This window comes from Ictidomys tridecemlineatus, chromosome X, assembly GCF_052094955.1.
Source record: "Ictidomys tridecemlineatus isolate mIctTri1 chromosome X, mIctTri1.hap1, whole genome shotgun sequence".
In the NCBI taxonomy this organism is placed as follows: Eukaryota; Metazoa; Chordata; class Mammalia; order Rodentia; family Sciuridae; genus Ictidomys; species Ictidomys tridecemlineatus.
The window spans coordinates 61,866,594-61,888,080 of record NC_135493.1 but is presented as its reverse complement, the minus strand read 5'-3'; the positions used below and the strand labels follow the sequence as shown (position 1 = coordinate 61,888,080).

Below are 21,487 nucleotides of genomic sequence, written 5' to 3'. Positions count from 1 at the left end.
TTACAGCACAGTTTTTGCAATTCTGTATTTTCAATATTTTTTAAACTTGATGGCTATTTACTCAAGAAGATATTAGTCTTTAATTAATGAACATATATTTTTACAAATATGGAAGAAAATGGAAAAAATCCCCATGAACATCAAGGAATACTTTTAATTTCTCACCCTTCCAAATTCATAAGATTACTTAGCTTTAGCTACAACTGTTTATTATGGAGCAGAATATTCTGATTAGCTTTTCCATTTTAGCCTTCATTTTGCACAGAATACAACAATACCAAACCTCACATATTCTTTGCTGTATGTTGTCATTTTATATCCTATATTAAATTTTTAAAAAAGGTTAGGAAAGGCTATATTACAAAGGATTTAGCTATCCCAAGATAAATTATATTTTAAAAAATAAGAAAAAGCTACTCTTACTCTTCCATTTACCTTGTTTTCTTTTTTCCTGCCTTTTCAATTGTTGTTCCCTCTCTCCTCTCTCTCATTTCTCTTAATCTTCACCAATATTTGAATAGCAGGTCTGAAAACATTTTAGAATTTGACTTGATATTTACATCCCTATTTAGTCATCACAAATAAAATATCAGAGTAGTCCTAAAATAAGTATATTCTATGAGAGAGAGAGAAAGAGAGAGAGAAACTATCTCCTGACAAGTACCTTGTACTCCATCCTGCAAAATGTTTGACACTATACATCCACTTTATTTCTAATTTCCCTTTTCAATAGCCATTCTTTTTTTCTATTTTCACTAATTTAAACATGTTAAACCAGTCATGGAAAATAATTGGAGTTAGCTTTTTTCTATGTATCAATCTTCTGTGGTTGTGATCCATACAGAAGTTAGAATAAAAACTCACTTTTCAAAAGCTAAAACACAGAGGCAAGAACTTTTTAGTGATAAACAATTCTAGAATCTGCTAGGTGCTTAAAGGAGTAAGAGAAATTGATTTATCAAAGAAAAAGGAAGATCTGCATCAGTGGACTTTACAATAGCAATTTTTAAAAATATCAATAGAAACAGTTCGTGTGTAGAAATAAGTACAATCCTCATAGAACATAGAGAGGAAATTCTTTCTCTGGAACAAGAGTTCAAGAAATGGACAAAGCAGATCAAAAGCTAAGGCAATAAATTATCATCTCAGCTTTGAAGGAATACTGATATTGATGGAAAATACTCTCTCATAGGATTTAGAAAGAGGATCTATAGCTGAAAGACACCGACCTTCCTCAGCATCTTTATTAAGCAAAAAATATTAAAAATAAGGTAATAGATGGATTGATAAGTCATCTTTTAAAATCAAAGTTTCCTTTATAAAAAAATATCAGAACCGTATACAGCAGAATTCCTCAAACCAAAAAGTGTGAAACTATTACCAAAGAACCTAAATACAACCTGCTTCTCGATTTTGATTCTCCACCACTGTTTTTCAACCCAACTGCATGCTCTGAAGAATTACATGAGGAGTTGGGTGTGGTGGCACATGCTTGTAATTCCAGAAGCTCTGGAGGCTAAGACAGGATGATCACAAGTTCAAAGCCAGCCTCAGCAATGTACCTAGCAATGTACCTGTCTCAAAATAAAAAGTGCTCAGTTGTATAGCACCTCTGGGTTCAATCCCTGCTACAAAAAAAAAATTACCTGATGAAATTTCGAAACTCTTAATGCCCATACTCAACTCTAGGTATATTAGATTTAATTGATATGAAACGGAATCTGGCTATTGTTCTTTTCAAAAAATCAAAAAAAAAATTAAACTGTGCATCCAGGGATGAGATCAAGACTTTTAGGTGGGACCTACAAACTTATTTGAAAAACAAGCATCCTCCAAATGAGTCAGATACAGTAAGTACACGTTGTATATACTTAAGCAAATGACAAATATACTATTGCAAGCATATCACAAATATACTATTGTAATCAGCACATTCATGAGGTACACTACAGTTTGTACTTTCTGACCAAGCCTTTACCATACATCCTAATTGTCATGATAAAAAGCATAACAGATGATCCAAATCAGCCATAGATCCAGAGATATTTTATTTTTAGGAGTCATACATTGTTTCTTTTCTCATATTATTATACATATGTAATTTATACATACTACAGTCTTTTAATACTTGAAGTGAACATTATAGAAGAGCATATTTGTTTGTGGTCTCTGAGTGCTAGAGACTTAATGTTTGCACTGCAGATGGACAGAGTTCCTCATTTCTTGAAAAAGAAAATGTACCTATGAATTTCAAGATTTGTTTGAAGAGCTGTCATTTAATTGTACATTGTTAATTTTGCAAAATCTCATGGCAGCAGAAATGTTCTAGAAAGGATAGTTTATCTCATTCTTAGCTTATATAATAAAATTGTTTCCTTTGCTCTGTGGTCCCCTTTGCTTTTCTAAATACATAACTGTTTGCTTCAGGGATTTCTTCCTGCTTCTCTTGGAGAGCTTATATTTCATTTAAAATTACAGCCTCAAAAAAGTGAATCTTAATAATATTAGATAATTTAATTATTCATTCTTCACTAAAGGCTATAATTTATGTTGACATAAAACATAAAGTGAAGCTAACCTTTTGGGGATTTCCATCTGATATTGGTTCCGTTATCTTTCATTTTGGGCTTTGAATGCTTATATTCATATCCATAATGAATATTCCACAGAGATGCAAGTGGGATTTGTGTTTTCAGTATCTTAGGTATGTTTTATATTATTTACATTTTGGTTTTCTAAAATGAAGTACTTCTATCTACTCTTTCACCATTGCAATTCTAAGACATTGGCAGTGATCTATCAACCTGATCAAAGTTGGTAATGATATCTAAAAGCCAGTTCCAGCTTTTGTTAAGCAATAAAGTGATCATAACATTACCATCCCTAAATATTTTCCTCTTATCAATTCTCACATCCCATTCATTACTTTATTTTTCAAAACCTTGATTTCTATGTTGCTGTTTATAATCTATATCCTATTGTGACTCAGAGCATCCTCTAATGTCATAAAAGGGTTAACATATAGAGAAGCTGCATAATGATGTCAAATATGTGTGCCAGTCAATTCTGCTTCAGGAGAAAGTTGCTATAGAATTTCTTCTAATATATATATATATATATATATATATATATATATATATATATATTTGCATAATGCCTAGAGAATTTTATAGTTTTGAGTTTCGGTAATGAGTAGTTAGAAAATATAAGATTGTAAAACAAAAGCTTCTTTTCTGAAAATAGAAGACTTAACACATTATGGTAATTAAGACATGAAAGTGACTGCTTCTCCAGATGAAATAAAATTATTTGATTGTAGAGCCATATGTTGTGTAGAAGAAATTTGATATTTTCCCCATGAATCCAGGTTTTCATATTTTAAGTTGTAACCAAAATGCTACCAAATTTAAAAATAATGTTTGATGTGACTAACTTAGCATGGAAGATTATTTAGAATAAATCTTTAAGGGAGAAACATATTTTTGCTAATGTAATTTAATTTGTTTATTTAATATTAAAGAAGTTCAAAGAGCAGCTCAAGTAAACATATAAGTATAATAAATTTAGTAATCAAATCTCATTTACAATGTATGGAAGCATTATGCAAAGTAGATATAGTTTATCATAACTAATACATCTGTTTTCATTATTATGGTTTCAAATGTGAAATTTTAACAATGATACCCTAAGGTAGTATTTCTCATCAGCATCACCTGGGAACTTGTTAGAATTGCAAGTTGTCTGGCCTTGCCGAAAACCAAATGAATCAAAAACTCTGGAGATTGGGCCCAGCAGACCCTCCAGATGATTCTGATACAGAGTAAAGTTGGAGAATGACTACCCTAAGGTATTTTTTATCCAATTTAATGATAGCCTAGACAAATATTTACATGAATAATATAGTGAATTTATAACAGTAGCAATTGGTGATTCCCTTCACTTACTGTCTAAAGCTAGTTTAATGCACAATTTATATTGTTACTAATTCATTTCTTACTGAATGAAGAACTCTATATTGTAAAATATACATAGTGTTTTCTCATTTTTAAAACATGCTATCAGTAATAAAATTTGGAGCTTTTTATACATTGGAAGATAAAAATCATCAAATGATATATTACCTCATCCAACAGTTCAGAAATTTGGCTTAATAAAATAATATTTACATGTTAATTATTTCCATAGTTAATACTGATTCTCATAATAATCCTGAAAAGCAGATATTATTATACCACTTTTATAGATCATTAAAATTGATGTTCAAACATTAAAACATACGTAGCCATCAGATTTTCCTTTTTTCACTTAATAAAATATTTTTGAAATTCATTAATGTTATAGCAAATATTGGTACTGTTACTAATGTATTTCATTCCTTTTTACAGCTGAATGATATTTCCTTGTGTGGATATGCCACATTTCATTTATCCATTCATGAACATTTATATTGTTTCCATATTTAGGGTATTGTTGAGATTGCTATTATGAGTATTTGCACACAATTTTTTTAAAAAATATTTTTGAAGTCTTTAAATTTGGGGGGATATAGACATAGAAGTGGAATTGTTGGGTCATATGATAATATCATGTTTCATTTTCTTGTTAATATATAATTAGTACTTGGAAGAGTTTTACATTTACAGAAAAATTAGATGGAAAGTAAAGAGAATTCTCATACATTTCTTGCCCCTCCTATACCTCTGGTCATTAGTAACTTGCATTGATGTGGTACAAATGTGTTATAATTAAGGAACCCATACTAATGAATTTTTATTAACTGAAATCCATAGTTTATATTAATGTTTACTTTGTGTTATATAGTTCTATGAATTTTGTCAAATGAATAATGTCAAGTATCCACCATTACAGATTCATTCATAATAGTTTCATTCCTCTAAAAATTACCAGTGTTCCACTGATTTATCATCCCCTCCTACACCCTTGTCCTTAGTCCCTAACAACAGCTAAATATTTTACTATCTTTATCATTTTGCCTTTCCCATAATGTCATGTGATTAGACTTATGTAGAATATAACAGTTTTAGATGTTTTTTTTTTTTTTCATTTGGCACTATATATTTAAAGTTCCTCTGTTCATAGCTTGATAGCTCCACTATTTTAACTGCTGAAAAAAATGCATTTCTTTAAAATTTTAAATACATGCAGATATATGTGTAAATGTGAGTTATGGCACATTTGGGTAAGTATCCTAATTCCTGGATTATATGATAAGATGTTTAATTTTGTTAGAAACTTACAAACTCTTTTAAAAATGACTGTGACACTTTTCAATCCTGAAAGCAATGAATGAAAGTTAATGTTACTTGATAACCTTACCAGTATTTAATAATATCAGTGTTTTGAATTTTAGTCATTCTAATAAGTGTTCAGTATTATATCAGTTTCATTTTAATTTTCAGTTCTCCAATGACATATCACATTCAGATCTTCTCATAAGATTATTTGCCAATTTGTTAATTGGTAGTTTTTGTTGTTTAATTTTTATATATTTTAGGATTTCCCACCTTCTTTTCTGTTAGTGAATTCTAGTTTAATTCCAACATGCCCTAAAGGCAGGTTGTATGTGTATATTCTTTCAAATTTATTAATGTATATTTATGGCCCAGAATTTTATTAATCTTGTTAAATGTCTCATGTGAGCTTGAGAATAATGTGTAGTCTGCTGTTGTTTTATAAAATAGTCTACAGATGTCCATCATATCCAGTTGATTGTGTTGTTGAGCCAAAATATCTCTTTTCTTATTTTCTACCTGTTGAATCTGTAAATTTCTTATAGAGGGATATTAATGTCTCCAGCTATAACAGCATATTCATCTATTTCTCCTTTCAGTTATATGAATGTTTACCTCATAGTGTTTGATATTATGTTTTTACAAAAATACATTTTCTTGGAGAATTGATGTCTTTATTATTATAAATACCACTCATTATCCCTGATTACTTCTTTCTATGAATTTTACTCTCACTGAAATTAATATAACTATTCTTACTTTTTTGATCATTTTTTGTATGGTTCATATTTTTATCTTTATTTTTTACTTTTAATCCACATGCATATATATGCATTAAGTTGGTTTCTTATAGACTACATAATGTTGGATCATGTTTTTTAATTTAATTCAACTAAAAAAATAAATATCCACTACATGCCTCCTCACAACACATTACCTTTATTTATCACTTATGTGCCTATTAAAAACATGAATTATTGTCCTTTACTAATGAGGTGATATCACAATCTGTGACTCTACACTTAATGGTCAAAATTTACTCTCCTTTTCTTTTCTTTTATTGGTCACCTGTCATGTATCATTGACCATTTATTGTAGCTTTTAGTTACTGCCATGTTTTATACCCAGTAATATGGCTTAAATGCTTAAGTGGGCTCTATTTTACATATTGACTAAAGTGCATGGGTCTATGATGACTTTAAAATGACAAGAGCACTCTATTAGAAACCACTTCTACACATAGTTTTTATTTTGTTAGCTGATTAAAAACTTTATTCTAGGACTTCCAATTGTCTAGTAATCTATGTGAAAAGTTCACAAACCCAGAGTAATTAAGAACTGAAAATTCACTTATAAATCATCTATTTCTACTGAATAGTTTTTGCTATGTAATAAAACTGTTTTTCAGAGTAATATGAGCAATATTAATATGATCAAGGGTAAAATGCCTACCTGGTAACTGAGCCAACAGTAAAACTCCTAGTCCCATTAACTCTTAGTTCAATACTTATAAAAAGTCATACTATAACTCCTATGTTCTTTAAGTAAAAGTAAATATCAGCTTTGATCTAAATCAAAGAGAAAATTGCATATATAAATATAGTCAATTTCATATATCCTGTCTTACATTTACATCTGCTAGGCTGGTTGTGAAAAAATGTGAAATTACAGCTGGGCGTGGTGGCGCATGCCTATAATCCCAGCAGCTTAGACACTGAGGCAAGAGGATCAAAGATTTAAATCCAGCATCAGAAACTTAGGGAGACTGTAAAAAAAAACAGTGAGATCCTGTCTCCAAATAAATAATAAAAAGGGCTGGGGATGTGGCTCAGTCATAAGCACCCTGGGTTTAATCCCTGGTACCAAAAGAAATGAAATTATATGAAAATATTGGCTTAATATTATTTAATTTTTTAAATTTTATAATAATTTGTTTTGCTGCTATTTAAAGTTATTCATCAGTTTCATAAAAATATCTTTCTCTAGGATAAAAACATCACAGAATTTTTAAGAATTAGAAATAATAGAATCTAAATGGGTACAAATGCTATTATAAGTGTGTTTCTTCAAAACTTCAGTATGTTATCCCTTGCCAATATGACTTTAGCACTTATCACAGACCTAGGTCAATATTGAGTTTTTCCCATGAAAAAGAGACTTTGGTATTACCACAGATGATACATAGAGCCATAAAAGTCATTTGGGGAAGCATTGTGAAATTTTCAATATATACTATATGTTAGATGTGGCTTAACATTTTTGTTGGTAGTTGTTATGATTATATTGTGATTAATAGGAAAATGTATTTGGAAAATTCTATTGATAGTTTTTTCACCACTTTGAATATATCTGCCATCTAGGTTTAATTGTATCTAAAGAAAAATTGGCTGCTGACATCATCATGATTCCCTGGCACAAAACCACTTGTTTTGTTTTTGATAATATCTCATGATGATTTTAATACTTTGATTTGTCTCATTTTTACCATAATGTTTCTAGATGTTGAAGTTTTGCACTTAACTTTATTAAGGATTAATTGATCATGTTAGATATGTATATTACTATTTTAAAATCAAATATGGGAAGTTTACAGCCATTATTTTTTGAAAATTTTCTATCCCTTTCTTTTTTTTTCTTTCTGGTACTCCCACTATATATATTTCCACTATGCATATTTATCATGTAAATATTATATTGAAACTCAGTTCCTTTCTTTTTTATTTTTTCCTTATTCTTCAGATTGCAGAATCTATGTTGTTCTATCTTCAAGCTTGCTGATTTTCTCTTCAAATTAAATGTTAAGTCCCTCTTTTAAGTTTTTCTTTCCAATTATTATATTTTTGAAATGTAAAATACACATTTCAGTTTTTCTGTATAATTTTTATATATTTGTTAATGTTTTTATTTGATGAGACAATGTCTATAAATTTCTCTTTTTTTGAACATATTTTAATAATTTCTCTGAAGAATTTTTTAGTTAAATCTGACATCTGGGCTTGCTTATACTCTTATTAATGTATTTTTCATTGACACATAAATTTTAAATATTTATATGGTACAGTGTGATATTTTCATACCTATGTACAATGAACAATGATAAGGCCAGGGTAATTGGTATATCCATCACCTCAGACATTTATCATTTCTTTGTGTTGGTTACATTCAAAATCCTGTCACTGGGTATTTCTTCTCATTGTTGAAATACCTTTACCTTTTTATTGCTGCACTATAGCTATACATGATTCTGGGATTTATTTTGACATACTTATATATGCATATAATTGAATATACAATTAAATGCTGTCAACCATATTATTTTTATTCAGAACATGGAAGTTTTTGTTATTATCCAATCATAACCTCTGTATATATTAATCATCTTTTCTCTATTTCCCCATGATATGGTTTGGATATGAATTATCTCTGAGAGACTCATATGAGGGAAGCTCAGTCCCCATTGTAACAAAGTTGAGAGGCAATAGAACTTTTAACTGAAGGAACTTTTTTGGAGGAAATTAAGTCCTTGGAAAGAGATTAATGTAGTTTCCATGGGGCCCCAGTTAGTTCTCAAAAGAGTGGGTTGTTAGAAAGTGAGGTCACCCCCATACACTTAGCCTTAGTTTTTCCTATTTCTATACCACGTTGTGACAAAGCCAAGAGGGTTCTCAATAAAGGCTAAAATGCATAGGGCTGATTTATCTTTAGCCTTCAGCCTCCAAAACTGTGTGCTTAACAAAATTTTTCTTTATACCTTGTTTAACCTCAAGGATTTTATTATAGTAAGATAAAAATGGACCAATAAAGCTCCCCACAATTTCCAGCTTCTCACAGTCAGTTTTATTCCCTGCTTTTCTCTGGATATATGAGTCACTATTTCCTCTTTTTTTTTTCATGTTCTCTTATATTTTTTGAAAACCAGAAGCTTTAGGTCCTAACTATAGCAACTCTAGATCCTGAGTAAAAGATGGATAAAATTGATGAAAAATGAAAATTTCTAAAACATAATAAAGTGTATATAATAATAATTGTATATATTGGAACTGAAAATATCATATTTGAAATTAAGAGCTATTTTTATATATGGGTTCAATATCAGAGTATACTAATGAATTTGAAGGTAAGTTAACTGAAAATAGTTCATCTAAAGCAATGAGAGAAAGCTGGGAAATGACAACAGAGGATGCATGACATGTTCAAAATGTCCAACATACATGTAATTGGAATTCTAAGAGGTGAGGGAAGTGAAAATGGAATAAAAACAATATTTAAAGAAATGATAATTTGGGAAATTTTTTTTCAAATATGACAATGGATATCAATCCACAGATTAAAGTTCAGCAAATCAACAAGCATAAATAAGTAAAACCTTACCTATATACATTGTGGTAGTTATTCAAATTATTGAAAAATCAAAGAAAATTAACCACATGTAAACAGTACATAATATACACATGCATTGAAATGCATGGAGCTCCATTATTATGCACGTTTTATGTGTTTTACTAAAATATTTTTTTAGTTGTTGAAAGACATTTATTTTATTTCTTTATATGTGATACTGAGAATCAAAACTAGTGCCTCACACTGCCAGGCAAGTGTGCTACTGCTGAGCCCCAGCCCCAGCTCCCAAGTTTTATGTTTTTATGTATCATTTAAAATAAATTTAAGCTGGGTGTGGTGGCACATGCCTGTAATCCCAGCAGATCCGGAGGCAGAGACAGGAGGATCAAGAGTTTAAAGGCAGCCTCAGTAATGGTGAAGCGCTAAGCAACTCAGTGAGACACTTGTCTAAGTAAAATACAAAATAGGGTTGGGGATGTGGCTCAGTGGCCAAGTGCCCCCACGTTCAATCCTCAGTACCCAAATAAATAAATAAATTAAATTAAAAGAGGCATCAGTGTTGGAAGGGAAATGGAGATCTCCTAGGACTAGATTAATTTCCACAAGAATGGGTTGTTCTGAGGGAGCCTGGAACCACCTCTGAATCTCTTTTGTTGCACCACTTGCCACTCTCACATGTACTCCTATCATTGTGCTGCCATCCACTCTGACTGCCATACCAGAACAAAGCAGATGCTGGCATTATGCTCTTGAACCCCCTTAACTGTGAGCTACATAAATGTCTTTCCTTTACAAATAAAATATAAAACTTATCAGCTAGATAAAGGACACATTCTTGAAAGCAGCTACAGTTAGGGAGCTGAATTTTAGCAGAAGAAACAGAAGTCCAAACAGGATGAGAAACTGTTCAAATTTTTCAAGGACTAAGGGAGTTCTAGGAAAAGGTCTTTGGATATGAAACCTGAATAGTCCCAAGCATAAGGATAGTGTGTTACTCTATTGAGTGTAATTGTGCAGTATCTTTAAATTGGTAAAAGAAAATAAATGCCAATTTGCATTCTGTTCTTCGCAATTGATGGCAGAATTGAATATACATAAATCCTCTTCAAAAAATAAATAAAAATGAAGATGTTTTGACAAAAATAAATGTTGAAAGAATTTATCACAGGAGACTTGAACCTAAGTGAAAGAATTCCTCTGCCTGAAGGAAAATTATCTCATATAGAAGAAATCACAGAAAGGAATGAAAGGCCCAACAAAAAGTAAATATATGGGCAAAAGACAAATGAATATTACCTGTTTAGGAGAGAAATAACAATAATGTCTTATAAAATATGGAATTCATAATGTCAAAAATAAGACAACAATGACCAATCTTTATGTAAAATTCTAGATATTATTTTGAAGTGATAAAATGATCAAGTTAATTAAATTGATAAATATTACAAACTGTAGTGTAACAGTTACCAAAACTTTTGATGCAATGAGTCATTTAATCTCAAGGATATTTGTAGTCCTAAAGAATGTTTGTTTATGTGGGTTAAATCTATTGATATTTCCCATACTTAAAAATCCAGCTATAATAAGCCAACTGTGTATTAACATAGGTGTCATATGTTAAATAAACAGGTTTTCTAAAACTAAACTAAAATTAAGAAGAATTGTTTTTTAATAGATTTCAAATACTATTAATTCTGTTTTCATAGGAGACAGCCTATTTGCATTTGCATTTAAAATATTATACTCTCAACATTCCATAAGCCTCTGTATTAAACCACTGAGTATTCATGAAAACGTCAAATAAAAAAATATGATTTTAAGATTATTATGAAGATAATTTTCACATTATTCCCTGAAAATATTTTTGGAACACAAATTTTTTTTCTAAACCAGACTTTAAAAATATATTTTAGATTAACCATGGAAAGATTAACAAAAGATGACATGGACAAAAACCTAATAAACAAGAGGAAATAGAATCTTATAAATATTTAATTGAAAAGAGGAATAAAAAACAGATGGAACAAAGACAAAATACTATAAAATTATATACATAAGTGAATATCTATTGGTAATTACCTTAAATTTAAAAAGTTTACTATTCCAATTAATATAAATTAAAATACAAAAGAAAATAAAATTGTATTTAAATTATTTTATTAGAGTTGTACTCTAATTATAAGAACATAGGAGTAATGAAACTGGAAGAATGAGAAAAGATATGTCTTTTAAAGCTGAAAGGGTGGTGTGAAACAACCCAGATGACTGTTATACATAGTACTGTGAGTGAAAGAAGCCAGAGACAACATAATGCATACTCTGTTTTCATTTATATGAAGTTCAAAGCAGAAAAATCATCAAGAGATAATTTAGGATATTCCTACTCCTTTGAAGACAGACTGAGAAGGACCATATGTAGCCTTTCTAGAGTATGGGAACCATTTAATATTCTTACATTTTTGTGATCATGCAGCCATACACATATAAAATATATCTGCAAGTTGTATATTGTAATTAGTGAATTTGTATGTTATTTATTATAAAATGAGTAAATTAAGTTTGTTTTAAAGCTATGGTGTGGCAGACATCATTAAAATATATTTTTTAGTCGTTATAGGCTTTAGCTGTAAAGAAGACTAATTTTGGCAATTGAAGAAAATATGGGATGGAAATATTGAATAATAGCAACATAATAGATAGAAAAATGGTGGTTTGAGTATGAACATATTAAGATCTTTGTCCTGATCAAAGAAGGATATATGTGTCGATTAGCCAAATTAAGTCTGCGATGCATAAAACTCTTATATTAAGTGTACATAAATAGAATGTGTAATATATTGACTAATATAGGGGGGAAACCAAGAGAATGAGGAATAGGTAATTCAGTAGAATGCAAGGAAATATGGTAAATGGGCCCAAAAATATCATAGTCCATAAAAGACATAAGATAAAATAATAAAGAAAGAATAAGTCCAAGTGTATCAAAATCAAAATAAATGAAAATGTATACAGCTGTCTGTGAAGAGATAATGACTCATATTAGCTGCTTCCTCAGATTCCAAATAATAAATTTCTGCAACTTAGAAATAAATGTATTGTTTGAAACATAAATATATTGATATTTGCTCTGTTTCCTTAAATATAATAATAGATTTCATATCAATAATTACACACTAACTTCTGTTTTCCTTTTGCTTATAGTCTGATCTCAGCCATGAAATGGAATCTGATATCATAGATGTGGTAAGTGGTCTTTCAATACTTTGTTTTATAACATATTGATTACCATATATTTCTTTATTGTTTTTATTCTACTAATCTATCAGTACTCTTAAATGATTTCAATTTTTATCCATCAACAGCAATGGCATGGGCTGCAAATATACTTAAATAATTTACTTGGTGAAATTTCAGACTGCATTATTAATAATAATATTTTAATAATGTTTGCTATTTATACTAGTTAATACATATTTTGCTAAGTCAAAGTGTTACCTCATTATTCTTCACATTTACCCAATGTAACTCTTATTTTTCTCACTTTACACATCAGAAAACCAATGTTTAAGCAAGTTAAGTAACTTGCTCAATGTGCAACACAGGTGCCCATTCAGAAGTGCCAGAGCCCTCCAAGGCAGCTCCATCCACAAGATCAACTCTAAACTCATGACATGATCTACCTCAGACTACTCCTATTTCTCTCTATGTTTCCTCCATCACCTCAAGCCCATTTCTTGAGGCTAGGATACTAATTCCTATAGTATTCTATATAAAATATAGGTAAACATATAATAAATTTTAAAATATATTAATATTATTTTGTGGCTTACAAATGAAATTTGAATGATTTATTGTAAATGCTGTGAATCTATATTTGTTGTTTTGTATCTGTATATTAAAATTAATTTCCCAAAAAAAAAAAAAAAAAAAAAAAAAAAAAAAAAAAAAAAATCAAGTAAATAAGTAACTGCTTCTTATATAAGATTATGTTTTAGAATATGAGAGAAAGATAACCCATGAACCTAATGAAAAAGATATCTTATAATAAGCAAATATGAGAAGTAACTCCCCAGTACATTCTAAAGTTAAATCTAGTCTCTTTACTAACCTTTGTTAGTTGAAACACTCTTCCCATATTATTTTTCTTTTGTGAAGTTTTGCTTTGGGCAGAGATCATAACATATTCTGAAATTTCTAATCAACTAGGAAAACAGGTGTTAATATACTTTATTAGTTAAAATTATTTGAAATTATTAATGTCAAGTAGTGACACAGATAAATTCATCTTACAATGTCACTGTTTGGGAAATACTTCACCTCAATTCATTCCACCAAATGTAAACTTGGGCCCACAATTTTTGCCTTGGTTATATCTGTTTAATCTTTTTTTTCCTTTGGGAAAGAAAAACATGCTCACCCTCTCCACACTTACAGATTATCAGGAGTTTTTAGTTGAGGCTGAAATAATCATAGAAATTGTTTTCCTTAATTCTAGGTAGATTGAGCTAGTATGGATTTGAAAGACGTTTTAGAGGCTCAAACAATTAGGATTACCATTTGCAAAAGAGGAGCCACTTTTGTCTGAGAAATGACTTCCTTTTCCAATATGTTAATGTTTAAAAGTAATTTATTTGGCTTTAAGATTTATTCTTTGCCTGTGAGAAATTTTCCCTGAGAGATCTACAAGTGTTAAGAAGTATGTTTTCTTTTAAGTGCAAGAAAATATTGGGGTTCCTTCTGAAAGACAGGTTTTTTGGTGATTTTTTGTTTTTTTGTTTTTATGTTTTGTTTTGTTTTGTTTTGTTTTGTTTTGTTTTGTTTTGAGGCCAAGTTGAAAGAAAGCATGAGGACATAGAATTCATAAGAGAGACTGGAGAAGGAAAAAAGGATCAAAAATGGGCTGCTTGACAGATTTTTTTTTTAATTGAACTCAGGAGTATTTAACCACTGAGCAACATCCCCAGGCCTTTTTAAGTTTTATCTTGATACAGGGTCTCACTAACTTGTTAGGGCCTCAGTTTGTTCCTAAAACTGTCCTTGAAATTGTAATCCTCCTGACTCATCCTTTTGAGTCCCTGGAATTACAGGCATGTGCCACTGTGCCTTGGTAATTGACAATTTGTTTAGGGTCAGGCAACTGTGATATTTTGTTTTATAATATTTTAATTTATACACAAAACACAAAAGTTATGAATATTAATGGGGTATCATGAAATGTTCAATATATATATATATATATATATATTCACTAAATGATGTTTATACAGATTAAACACATTTATCTCCTCAAAATTTATTGTTTGTGGCAAACACTTTCAGAATCCTTTCTTCTAGCTTTTTCAAATATACAGTATATAATTTATTTCATAATTATTATCTACAGTCTCCATACTATACAATTATACCTTATAGCTTCTTGGTACATTCTGTTGTAACTTAAAAACCATTGATCAAATTTCCCCCATCCCTCACCCTTTCTCTGTTCTGGACCCCCTACCATTACTCAACACTAAATTTGATTAATTTGATCAATTCATTAGGATGCACAAATGAGTGAAATAATGCAGGTTTTGTCTTTCTTGTCTCACTTTAATTTAACATAATGATCTCTAGTTACATTTATGTTGTTAAAAGTGGCAGGTTTCAATTATTTTCACAGGTTAATAGTATTCCATTGTGAATATGTACCACATTTTCTTTATCAATGGTTATTGAGCCTGGTAGTATAATTAACAAAACAGTGCAGATGTCTCTTTGACATACTAATTTCATTTCCTTTGGATATATGCCCAAGAGTGGAACTATTCAATCATGTAGTAGTTCAAATTTTAATATTTTGAGGAACCTCCATAGCAGCTTTTTTTTAAAATGTGTAGTTTAATATTTGCATCTGGAGTTAATTATCTGCTCTGTAAGTATCACTGCATACTTCTTAAAATGTAAACACATTTAAATTTATCATATTTGCTACTAAGCCATTTAAGTTAGGCCTGGAATTAACAAACCATAGCAAGTAAGCAAATAGCTTTTGGAATCAAAATATAAATAGAAGTCCAACACATGAATGTGCTTTTTTTTTCTATTTTACTGAGGCAATTATGTGTGAGTGTATACAAACATACAAATAGTTCCCTATGAAACAAGAGTCTACCTTTGAGAAGGTCTAAATTATAGTCTTGGGTACTTAAAGGGTAGCAGCATCTAGCCACATGAAATTTTCTGATTCCCCATAATATCAGAGGATAAAAATCAATAAGTTTAAATTTTTGTTTATTTTTCCCTTTCAAAAATTTTCAACTAAGATCAAAATATTGTGTCCAGAACTGACTGCTATTAAATTCCAATTCAACATCATTTAAAGTAATGTAACTACACATTTGGCATTTTCAATAGGAAGGTTAATTAGTTATTGTGCAGACTACCTGGAACTGAAGCACTCTATCCCTAGCTAATGTGTCCCTTCCTGGCTCCATCATGCTAACTGCCCCCATCCCCTGACTCAGTTAAACTGATAACACTGTGCAAAAATAATATATTATACATTTATAATTTTACATTATATACAGACAGTCTAAAAACAAAAATATATATATATACATAAAACCCAACAACTACCCCCATACCCCCCAACCCCTGGTCAAGACTTGAGGAGTTCAAGTCCCCATTTGTAGTCAAATGAGTAAGTTAAAGGAGAGAAGGGAGGAGGGGAAGGCTCACAAGGCCACAACTACAGAGATAGTGTAAAATTCAAGTCCCAAATTTGCAAGTATGAGCATTGAAAGAACTCATATACTCTAGTATCCAGTCTTCAACTAACAAGTCCTGCCCAGGACATGAAGATCAAACCAAATCAGGGTTTTGTGCCAAGTGAACTTCTAAACCTTTAACACATGCAAGCTGTGAAAACAATTCAAATCAGCAGCTAGTAAAGCAATCTAAGCTAATGGCATCATTTCCATTTTCCTCTGTGTCTTGGACAGACCTTACTTCAAATCATTCCCAATCATTTCAGCAGCTCAAAGCTCTCATATGCAGAGACAAGGAAGAGAATAACCAGCTATAGAATTTGATTACTTTATTCATGTATGAGAAAATAAATAGTGGGTTTAATAATTTGCGTGCCTAAAAACTGTTCCTTTTTCTCTACATCCTCACCAAGACTTGTTATCTTTATTCTTTTAAATATTAGTCATTCTTACTTGGGTAGATTGTATCTCATTTCAGTTTTGAATTGTAATTCCCTGATTATAGTGATGCTGAACATTTTTTCATGTACCTGTTGGCTATTTGTATCTCCCTTTGAAAAATGTCTATTCAGTGCTGGGCATACTGGTGTATACTTATAATCCCAGCAACTCTGTAAACTGAGGCAGGAGAATCACAAGTTTGAGGCCATACTCAGCATCTAAGGTACACCCTCATCAATTCAGTGAGATACTGTCTAAAAATGAAAAGTAAAAAAAGTACTGGGGATGTAGTTCAGTGGTAAAGTACTCCAGGGTTCAACCAAATACCAAAAGAAAAAACAGGAGGAAAAAGAAGAGAAATGTCTATTTACATATATCACACATTTTTCTTTTTAAAAAAATATCTTTATTTTTAATTATTTATTTTTTTATGTGGTGCTGAGGATCAAATCCAGGGCTTCATGTGTGCAAGGCAAGCGCTCTACCACTGAGGCACAACCCCGACCCATATTACACATTTTTCAATTGGGTTACTTATTTATAATTTAATTTTTGCAGTAACATATTTTCTGTATTGAGCCAGTTATCAAATATATATATTGAAAGTATGTTCTTTTATTCTGTAGGTTGCCTCAGTGTTCTGTTGAGTTTTTACTTTGCAGTGTAGAAACTTTTTTGTTTGATATAATCCCATTTGTCTATTAATGCTTTCCTTTTCTAGGCTCTTGGGGTCTTGTGCAAAAAAAAATCCTTTTCCATTCTAATATTCTGAAGAATTTCTCCTGTTTTTTTTCTAGTGGTTTCATAGTTTCAGTTTCTTATATAAGAGTCTTTAAATCACATAACTTGTTCCTTGAAACTGGCAAGAGAGAGGGATTTAGCTTCATTATTGCACATGTGGATATTAAATTTTACCAGCACCATTTATTGAAAATACTACCCTTATATTTTATTAAGAATAACTTGTGTTTACGTTCATCAATATATTGGTTTTTAGTTTTCTTTCTTGATATATCTTTATCTGGTTTTAGTATTAGTTTGATCCCTGATTCATAAAAGGAATTCGGGAGTATTTTTTCTTTTTCTATTTCATGGAATAATTAGAACAGTTCTTCTTTAAAAGTCTGGTAGAAGTCAGGTATGAATCCATCTGGTCCCAGGCTTTCCTTTTTTGGAAGGATTTTTATTACAGTTTCAATAATATTGCTTAATATTGACTGGTTTAGGTTTCCTATGTTCTCTTAGTTCAATTTGGACAGAATATGTGTTTAGAAACTTATTTATATCTTGATGGATTTTATTGGAATATATGTTTTCAAAACATTCTTTGAAGATTCTCTGGATTTTGGAAATGTCTGTTGTGATATTTCCATTTTCATCTGTAACTTTGTTAATTTGGTTGGTTTCTCCCTTTTGGTTATTTTGGATAAGGGTTTATCTTTTGAAAGAAACAAATCATAGTTACATTGATTCTTTGTTGTTTTATTGTATTCTCTATTTCAATGATTTTGGTTCTTAATTATTTACTGTCTTCTTATGGTTTTGGAATGTTTGCTCCTGCTTTTCTAGGGCCTTGAGATATAACATTAGAGTGTTTATTTGTATCTTTTTTTTGTGTGAAATAGGCACCTACTGTCTAATGCCATTTGGAACTGCCTTCATAGTGTCCCAGAAATTTTGTTATGTTATATAAATACCCTTGAGTGATTCTCGGAATTTTATTTCCCCTCTGATTCTTTCTAAGATCCATTTCTAATTCCAAAGCATATTGTTTAATCTCCATGTGTTTATGTGGTTTCTATGATTTCTCTTGCTGATAATTTCTGATTTTATTCCACTATGCTCTGATATAACATAAGGGATTGTTTTTTGTTTTCTAAGACTTGCTCTGTGACCTAAAATGCTATCTAATTTAGAAAAGGTTTCATGAGCTTATGAAAGGAAAGGAAAGTCACCTATTATTTGATGAAATATTCTATAGATATCTATTCCTTCCATTTGATTTAGAGTGTTATGTAAGGTCAGAAATTATTTTATTGATTTTATGTCTGAGTTATCAGCCTACTGGTGAGAGAAGTACATTGAAATCACCTAGTAATATTGTATTGAGTTCTGAGTCTTAATATCAAGAAGTGTTTGTTTTATGTAATTAGTTGCACTGGTGTTTGGGGCATAAATATTTACTACTATTATAACTTTTTTGTTGTATTGTTCACTGTAAAAGTATGTAGTTCCTTTTCTCTTCTGATTAATTTTTTCTTGAAACCTGCTTTGTCAGATATGAGAATATCTACTCCTGCTTGTTTTCAGACTGCATCAGTATGCACTGTCTTTTTCTATTCTTTTACTTTCAGATTGTGTCTTTTCCTACAAGAGGAGTCTCTTGCAAACAACATATAAGTTGGGTCTTATTTTTATTTTATTTATTTATTTTATTCGAGGTTTATAATTACACATAATGGTTGGATTCATCCTGACAAACACATATATTCATGGAAATCAAATTTAGTTCATGATCCCCTTTTCCCTTCCCCTTTTCCCTCCATTCTCCCTTCCCTCTCCCATTCTCCTTTCCCTACTAGATTTTCTTTAGATCATCTATTAACTTGTATTTAGTTGACTCTTTATGTTATCCTATCCTTTCCTCCCCCTTTCCTTTATTTTACACTAGCTTCCACATATAAGAGAAAACATTCAACCTATGAGTTTCTGATTTTGTCTAATTTCAGTTAGCATGATATCATCCATTTCCATCCATTTACTGGCAAATGCCATAATTTCATTATTTTTTAATTTTTTTCTTTTTCATTCATTTTTATTTATTTTAATTAGTTACACATGATAGTACAATGATCTTGACAAATCATACATTTGAATCAGATGTGATATGATTTCTCATTTTTCTGAGTGTACAGGTTGCAGAATTACATTGCTCATGCAATCCCATATATGGCTGAGTACAACTCCATTGTTTGTATATATCACAATTTATTTATACATTCATCTATTGACAGGCATCTGGGTTGATTCCATAATGTAGCTATTGTGAATTGTGCTGATATAAATATGGTTGAGATCTCTGTAGTATGCCAACTTCAGACCTTTGGAGAATACCTGGATCATATGGTGGATCCATCCCTAGTTTTTAGGAATCTTCTTATGGATTTCCAGAGTTATTGCACTAGTCTGAAGTCTCACCAACAAGGTATCCTTTTCCCCACGACTGCACCAGCATTTATTATTCTTTATATTATTGTTCATATGATCTATACTAGTGAATGATTCAGGTACTAATTAGAAAAATGTGTATTCTGCACCTTTTGCATGAAATATTCGTAAATGTCTGGTTAGGTCCATATTTGTTCTAGGCTATAATTTAACTCTGATATTTCATCAGTGAGCTTCTGTCTGGATCATCTGTCCATTGATGAAAGTAAGGGGTTAATACCCCAGCTATTATTTTATTAAAGCCAATCTCTCCCTTTAGGTCTATTAATGAATTGTATTCTATATTTTGGGGCTTCAATATTGGATGCATATATATTTAGAACTCTTATTTGCTCTTGCTGAATTGATTCCTATATAATTATATAATGACACTTCTTGCTTATTTTTGCTGCTTTTGAGTTAAGGTTTATTAATCTGATATTAATATGATTACCTCTACATTCTTTTGTTATCCATTTGCATGGAATAGCTTTCTACTTCTCTATACTGTCATTCTGTGTGTTTTTAGAGGTAAAGTGAATTTTATATAACCAATATATAGTTGGATCTTTTTTTACTCATTCTGTCACTCTGTACCTTCTAATTATAAATTTAATCAACTGACATTCAAGTTAATTCTTACAGGTAAGATTTCACTACAGTCATTATGTAATATTTTTTTCTGGTTTTACTGTAGTTCCATTCATTTTTTTGCCCATTCTTATAGCCTGGTAGTTTAGTGAATGACACATTATAATGTTCTTTGATTCTTTTCTTATTATTTTGGTTTATGTATTACAGATTATTTTCAATGTGGTTACCTTGAGTTTTGCAAAAAGTTTTGATAATAACAGTCTGTTTTGAAATTATATTATTATTGTTTTATACATGTTACATTATATTATTACTTTTATCTTAAAGATAAAATAGGAACAAAAATAACTAAGAAAACCCTGCACTTGCCCTTTTTTCCACCCAACATTTTGAATTTTTGATATCCCATTTTGTAACTTTTTATATTTCCTATATCTTAAGAGTAATGTAATTTTTATTTTTAGTTGTTCTTTAGTCTTTAAACTTATAAAGGATTTACAAACCATTTACTTTATTAGATCATATTGAATTCATTTGTATAGTTCATCTTACCAGTGAGTTCTATAACTTCCCAAGTTTTCTTCTTAATCATTAATAACTAATTCAGTCTGAAGAGCTTTCCTTAGAAATAGTCATATCTGGTATGGATATTCTCTCAGCTGTTGTTTCTCTAAGAATGCTTTTATCTCTTCTTCATTTCTTGATAGCTTTGCTGGGTACAGTATTCTCAGTGAACTGTTTTCTTTCTTCTGTGAAAATCATATACCACTCTCTCCTGAATTTTGAGATGTCTTCTGAGAAGTCTGTTAGTTGAATTGAGATACTTATATGTTGTTTATTTTATCTTGCTTTTTTGAGAATCTTTATGTTTTAACTGTGGGAGTTTGATTATATCTTGTCTGTTAG

At 30.4% G+C, this 21,487-nt stretch overlaps 1 protein-coding gene across 2 annotated transcripts in view; it reads left to right on the top strand.

Moving 5' to 3' along the window:
• Positions 1-21,487, top strand: part of LOC101958962 (connector enhancer of kinase suppressor of ras 2) — a 457,679-nt gene that overhangs the window by 160,839 nt on the left and 275,353 nt on the right. For both annotated transcript variants that reach the window (XM_078034585.1, XM_040282705.2), the window contains one exon: positions 12,795-12,836. In XM_078034585.1, the coding sequence (XP_077890711.1) occupies positions 12,795-12,836 (42 nt within the window). The remainder of the gene's footprint in view (positions 1-12,794; positions 12,837-21,487) is intronic.